The sequence below is a fragment of the Abramis brama genome, assembly GCF_963993115.1.
Source record: "Abramis brama genome assembly, chromosome: 10".
Taxonomy (NCBI): Eukaryota; Metazoa; Chordata; class Actinopteri; order Cypriniformes; family Leuciscidae; genus Abramis; species Abramis brama.
In genome coordinates, this window is record NC_139972.1 from 17,187,263 (window position 1) to 17,193,108 (window position 5,846).

At 41.0% G+C, this 5,846-nt stretch overlaps 1 protein-coding gene across 1 annotated transcript; it reads right to left on the reverse strand.

Annotated features, from left to right (window-relative positions):
- Positions 1–307: 307 nt before the first annotated feature.
- On the reverse strand, positions 308–5,846 carry dlc (deltaC). The gene is made up of 9 exons (XM_084125337.1): positions 5,560–5,846; positions 5,230–5,463; positions 5,074–5,131; positions 4,710–4,967; positions 3,969–4,330; positions 3,657–3,873; positions 1,927–2,608; positions 1,718–1,832; positions 308–1,621 (listed from the first exon to the last, which is right to left on the reverse strand). The coding sequence occupies exons 1-9, from the start codon at positions 5,608–5,610 to the stop codon at positions 1,616–1,618; spliced, it is 1,983 nt and encodes a 660-aa protein (XP_083981463.1). The 5' UTR covers positions 5,611–5,846; the 3' UTR covers positions 308–1,615.

Sequence of the window (5,846 nt, forward strand, 5' to 3'; positions counted from 1 at the left end):
AAATCTGGCTGCCAAACTAATTATACAACACAATAATTACTTTATGTGAATTAGTGAAGTTAATTTTAGAATTCTGATTAATTTGACTAGAAAATTGTACACTTACAGCTGTCTAGATAATTTCCTTTTCTAATAGTGATCAAACCTTGAATCATATAGGGTATAACATTAATTTATAAGTTCTTTGGATGTTGCATTTATGCCATAGGCGGTAAAACAAGTCTAATCTGATTCAAACTAAAAGCTGAATAGATCCATCCTGGAATAACCGATATCAGTTTCATATGAAGAAAAACAAGTCATGATACAAAGTAAATTATTTCAGGATTTATTGTATGAAAAAATATATATTTCTGGCCTTGTGACAAAAGGCACAATACATAAACATATATACATTTATCTTTTATAAATACAAATTATTTACAATCCAATTAAATAGTACGAATATTTTGTACAATATTGCATTGTTAAATTAAGAATGACAATATAAAATATAAAAGTATCTATTTTGGTTTAAATGGTTTAAAAAAATATTAGGAAACAAATGCCACATACAAAAAAAAAAAAAAAAAAAAGGAAAAGGAAAAAAGAAAAGAAAGAATTCTACTCTTGATGATACGTTTTTGTTTTTGAAAAAGACCCTAATGCAGAGGTTCACAAAACCAGGAAATCTTGACAATAATGAGGCTATCAGTTTGAACCCACTGGTCCTTTCGAGCCCTGGGAATGTCGGAAATAGCTTGGCAGCAGTGAACGGTGACAGGATGAAAACTGTAGACAACAACATCCATCATGCACTGCTGTTTAAACAATTTGAACCCAAGTCATTTTCTCGTTGAAAAACATACTCCTGTAGTTAAAAAAGTTATTTTTTTTAGTGTTTCTAAGGAGTACCTTCTTCATTGAGCTATAACACATTAAAAGACGAGGCACTTAATCAAGATTAGGTTTGGTTTGAGTGAACATCACTGATAGTCAAATCCATTGGAGGCACTAAGTAAAATCACAGCCATAATAAACTGTAGATTCCCAAGACATTTGTTCACAGCCGAAACAGTTTGATTGCTTATCATCACAGATCCATTTATAAATAGCATTTCGAACCATATCCGAAAAAATTTAAATAATAAAATACTCCACGGTCACAGTTCCAGATCCTTCAGTTGCACCTCCTTCGCCCATAAGGCTGATTGACTGGGCTTCGTGTGATTTATAGAGTGAGATGAACTTCAGGATGTCTGTTTTCTTCCTTTTCAAGGCTTCTGTGATTAATGAATCCTTGTTTCTTCTCAGCTCTTCCAGAGAGTCCTTGTTCTTTATGTACATTTTAAATATGATGAAATATATATAGATTCTATTTGGGTCATTTAAAAGAAAAAAAAAAAGAGGAAAAGAAAGTAGTGCAAATAATGCAAGTCTTCAAGTCTCTTGCTTTGTCTTCGCAAAATGTCCATATCAAAAAGTAGTCCTTTTACTGAGCAGCATGAATAAATAAATAATATAATGCAGATATAATATATACTCTCTTCACGTCTTCCTTTTGTCCTTTAAGACTGTAAACATTTTGGGGGTCGGGCCCTCTGGTGATTAAGGGACTCCAGATAGAAAAATACTGTTAAACCTGAAGAAGAACGAAAAGAGAAGGAAACTATTAACGTACGTTCTTTGAAAGCATCACATTGAAATCATAAATATCAAACTGTCTGGAGATGCTTACCTCAGTAGCAAATACACATTGTTCTATGTGTTCAGGGATGATGTACACAGGGTGATACACTCCCTCTTTCGGATAGTTCAAAGGTGGAACTAACAATGTCGATTCAGAGTTTTTCCTGAAATGAAGCACACATAAACGTTAGATTTGCACATATGATGCCATCAAATAAAAACATGCCATCAACATAAAAAGCATGAACACAAACTTACATGTCTAACTTGTTGTTTGTAGGTTTTTCGTCAATGCTCAGATTGTAGTCCACCATCTTCTGCTTGTAATTTGATTGAGAGTCCACGGTGGTAGATCTGAATGCCACATCCTTATTGGACACCTTAAACTGACCACCAGGAATGAGGAAAGCCTCCTTCTCTCTACCTAGTGTCGAGGACGGGTTCAAGGAGACGCGGTTGTTGATGGACTCCAGGTCGTTGCGCACGGTGGTCGAGGTGACTTTGCAGTCTTGTCGCATCTGTCTCAGCACCACGATGGCGGCGCAGATCACAAGAGTGAGAGTGATGAAGCCTAGAGTAAATGAGACCACCATGGCCGCTGGAAGAGAAGGGCTGGTCACAGGGGGCTTCTCGTTATACTCGCATCGTGTTCCCATGAAACCTGGTGGGCAATTGCAGACGGGCCCGGAGAAGTGGGTGTAGCAGGTCCCTCCATTCTCACAGGGCATGTGGCTGCAGGCAGCAGAGCGGACGCTGCAGTATTTGCCTGAGAAGCCAAGCGTGCATGAGCAAGTGTAGCCGTTGATACCGTCCACGCAGGTGCCTGCGTTTTGGCAGGGGTTGCTTGCGCAGTCGTCTATGTTTATTTCGCAACGTGAGCCCTTGAAGCCGGGGCGGCATTTGCATGTCAGTCTGCTACCCAAATCGAGACATTGGCCACCTTTAAAAAAACCCAAAGAGGATGTTAAAACCACAAACTATGTTAACGTATTAGCCTAAAAATAAGGGAAGGTGAACTGAATAAGGGCAAGGGAGTAAACCAGAGCAATTATAACCCCTGGGAATGCAATGGTGATTTATTTAGACTGATAAAGGTCTATTGCTTTATGACAGCTCTATCTCGCAATTCATATCAGTGTAAGAGCCTCACTGGCGTCTTTTCTATCAAGCTTGACTAGTACGTCATGCACTGTGGATGCATCTCAAAACAAAACAAAAACTGAAGGATCAGCAAGTTGCCTGAGACGGAGGACGATGGAATGCTGTGGTGGACAAAGTACACAAATCAAGTACTTAAGTAATCTTTTATTAGGGTATCTGTACTTTTGCTTAAGTATTATGTCCTTCTTTTCAATTTCACTTGAGTAAAAGTACAAAAGTACTTGAATTTGAACGTACTTAAGTATTAAAAAGTACTGTTTGATGAATGTATATTTATTTTGCAAATTTATACTCCATTCTACTGCTTTCATTCAAGCATTTAATACTATGGGCTTAAACACCTCACCTTTTACAGCAGATTTCATTTACAAACAGCTGACAGTCGTGACCTAAATATGATTATCATTTACAATAATAAATCCTAAAATTTCAATCAATCTCCGAGGATCCCGTTCTTGGCTCGTTTTGAGTCTGACTTGTAAATTCAGTGAATTGTTAACTGGAGACTCGCTCTGATCGGATCATTTGAATCAGTGAGTTGTCGACTTGAGAACAGATGCAATCGGATCAGTCCAATTCACAAATGAATCATTCTGTGCGATTTGCAAACCGATTTAACAGGTTCATTTGAAAAGAATCAGCTTGTTCCACGAAACGGACACCGCTATCACGTCTCGGAGCGGGTGACAATAAAAATACTCCAATAAAGTACAGGTACTTGAAAAATGTACTCAAGTACAGTAACTATGTAAAAATACGTTGTTACTGTCCACCACTGCTGGAATGTTTAGCATTTATGACTAAAGATAAGATAAAAATGTGCTTACCATTGGCACAGGGGTCACTGCTGCACCGGTCGATTTTCTTCTCACAGTTGGAGCCCATGTAACCGGCAAGACAGCGGCAGGAGTAGCCACCGGTCCCCTTTTCTGTACAGGTTCCTCCATTGAAGCAGGGTCCATCGGCACAGGTCATAGCGCTGACCTCGCAGTTCTTCCCATAGAAGCCCTGAGGGCATGTGCAGGTGTAATCGTTCACCAGGTCCTGAGAAGAAAAAGAAAAAGCCATTAACGTTCGAGCTCCACCAAAGACGAGAAGGGGCAAAACTCAAGCGTATAGTGTCGTAACCAGCTGCTTACATTGCAACTGCCTCCGTTCTTGCACGGATTGCTGTCGCACTCGTTGGTCTCGATCTCGCAGTTTTTGCCACTGAAGCCCGGCTTGCAGATGCAGGTGTAGCTGCCCTGGCCGGTGTTGGTACAGGTGGCGTCGTTCATGCAGGGCTTGTGATTGGTGCAGAAGTTCAGATCCTCGTTGCAGAACAGGCCGCCCCAGCCTTCCTTGCAAGTGCACTGAAATGGCTGTTCACAGGTGCCATGCAGGCACCCCGGGTATCGCTTGCACTCGTCGCAGAGGGGGCCTTCCCACCCGAGGCGGCACTTGCACTCACCCGGGGCCTCACAATAACCGTGCTTCTCGCTACAGCCAGACGAGCAGATGGCTGTTTAAAAGGGAGAGGGAGAAAAAGGGGGACATTAGAATGACTGGCATCATAAAACAACCCCCCTTCTAGAGGCTCAGGCACATCAAGTATTTGTTAAGTACTAAACTAAGCAGCTGGGGGACACACAAAAGAAACACATGCCGCCTTTTTCACGGAAGGCAGAGCATATTAGGTTTCAACGCGTGTCCTTGTTAAATTATGCTCTTTGCTTCTATTGTTACAGTGAACAAAAGCTAACTTAGAAGTTTTATGTGGAAACCGTTGAACTTGGCCGCGATTTTTTTCACTTTTTTTTTTTCTTCATGATCTCTACGGTGCACATAATAATGCACAACATTCGAAAAAACACTTACGTTCTGTTTTTGAATACACTTACGTTCTGCGCAATATTCGCCTTTCCATCCCGGCAGGCAAATTCTATTTCCAGCGGCGTCACAGTTGGAGTGGCCGAACGCATCATTGCGTGGGCGGCAGAAACCCGAGCAATCCTCGCCGTGGTAGAATTCATCGCACACGACGCGATAAGAAAAGTGCAGTTGGCTTTGCTCTCCGCGATGCACGTCCTGGGACCAGTCCTCGCCGATAGCGAGTCGCCGTTTGGTGGCCAAACGGCTGATCATGTTGTTGATATTCTCTGAAATGCATGTAAAATATGTGTTAAATACAGAAGTAGGCGTAACAAATAAAAGTTTGTTAACTACTGAAAAGAAGAAGAAAAAAAAACAGGTGAGGGCGCATACCTGTTGACTGGTCAGAAGACTCTGCGTTCCAGGCTTCGATTATCAGCGAGATAATCCCCTGTAATGACAGAAAACTGTTAAATATGTATGCATGCATACATAGGCCTACATAAGAAGTGATAGTGAATCGTATAAGGCTGATTGTAAGCTACTCACCGGCCACTTGAAATTAAAAGGCACGCGAATATGCGCACTGCTGGAGATGGAGTCCGCGCTGAATATGTCTGTCATTCCAGTGCCGTAAGTGCACGGCGGCTCGGGCAGTATGATGTCTTGTGAATGCTTCAGGCAAACGCGGAAAAAGATCTGGCAGTCGCTGGACTGTTTACACACACTGCTTGTGCTTGTGAAAGAGTGCACTTTCAACTCAAACACACCGGATGATTCAGCCTATGGAAATAAAAAACAGGACTAAGATTAGCACTGTGAAAACACTGGTCAAAGGAATCGGCTTACATTCAAATGCATGTGAAATAGCCTACTCACCTGGTGCGCTAATATCAAAATAAAAAAACACGTTAATAAAACACAAGCCATTTTGGATCTTCTTGTCTGCTACTGAACGATAGCAGACTGTAAGAGTAGTCCGATATGAATGTTTGTAGTGGTATCCACGATTTAAAGAAAAAAAGTAGTTGAAAAAAATATCAAATGCAAAAGCTAAATTAGGCTACAAAACTGTTTAAAAAATCTTAATGTCGTCTGTGTTGGATCTTAAAAAGCTAAGAGAAACAGATTTCTTGCTCAAGGAGACTTTGGACCCGTCAGTTCGT

Bases quoted from the DNA above. Each gene is read 5' to 3' on its own strand.
- dlc (XM_084125337.1), bottom strand. From the start codon at position 5,610: ATGGCTTGTGTTTTATTAACGTGTTTTTTTATTTTGATATTAGCGCAC. The intron at 5,464-5,559 runs GTGAGTAGGCTA...TTATTTCCATAG, and splicing joins TTTTGATATTAGCGCACCAG to GCTGAATCATCCGGTGTGTT. The intron at 5,132-5,229 runs GTGAGTAGCTTA...CTGTCATTACAG, and splicing joins CTTTTAATTTCAAGTGGCCG to GGGATTATCTCGCTGATAAT.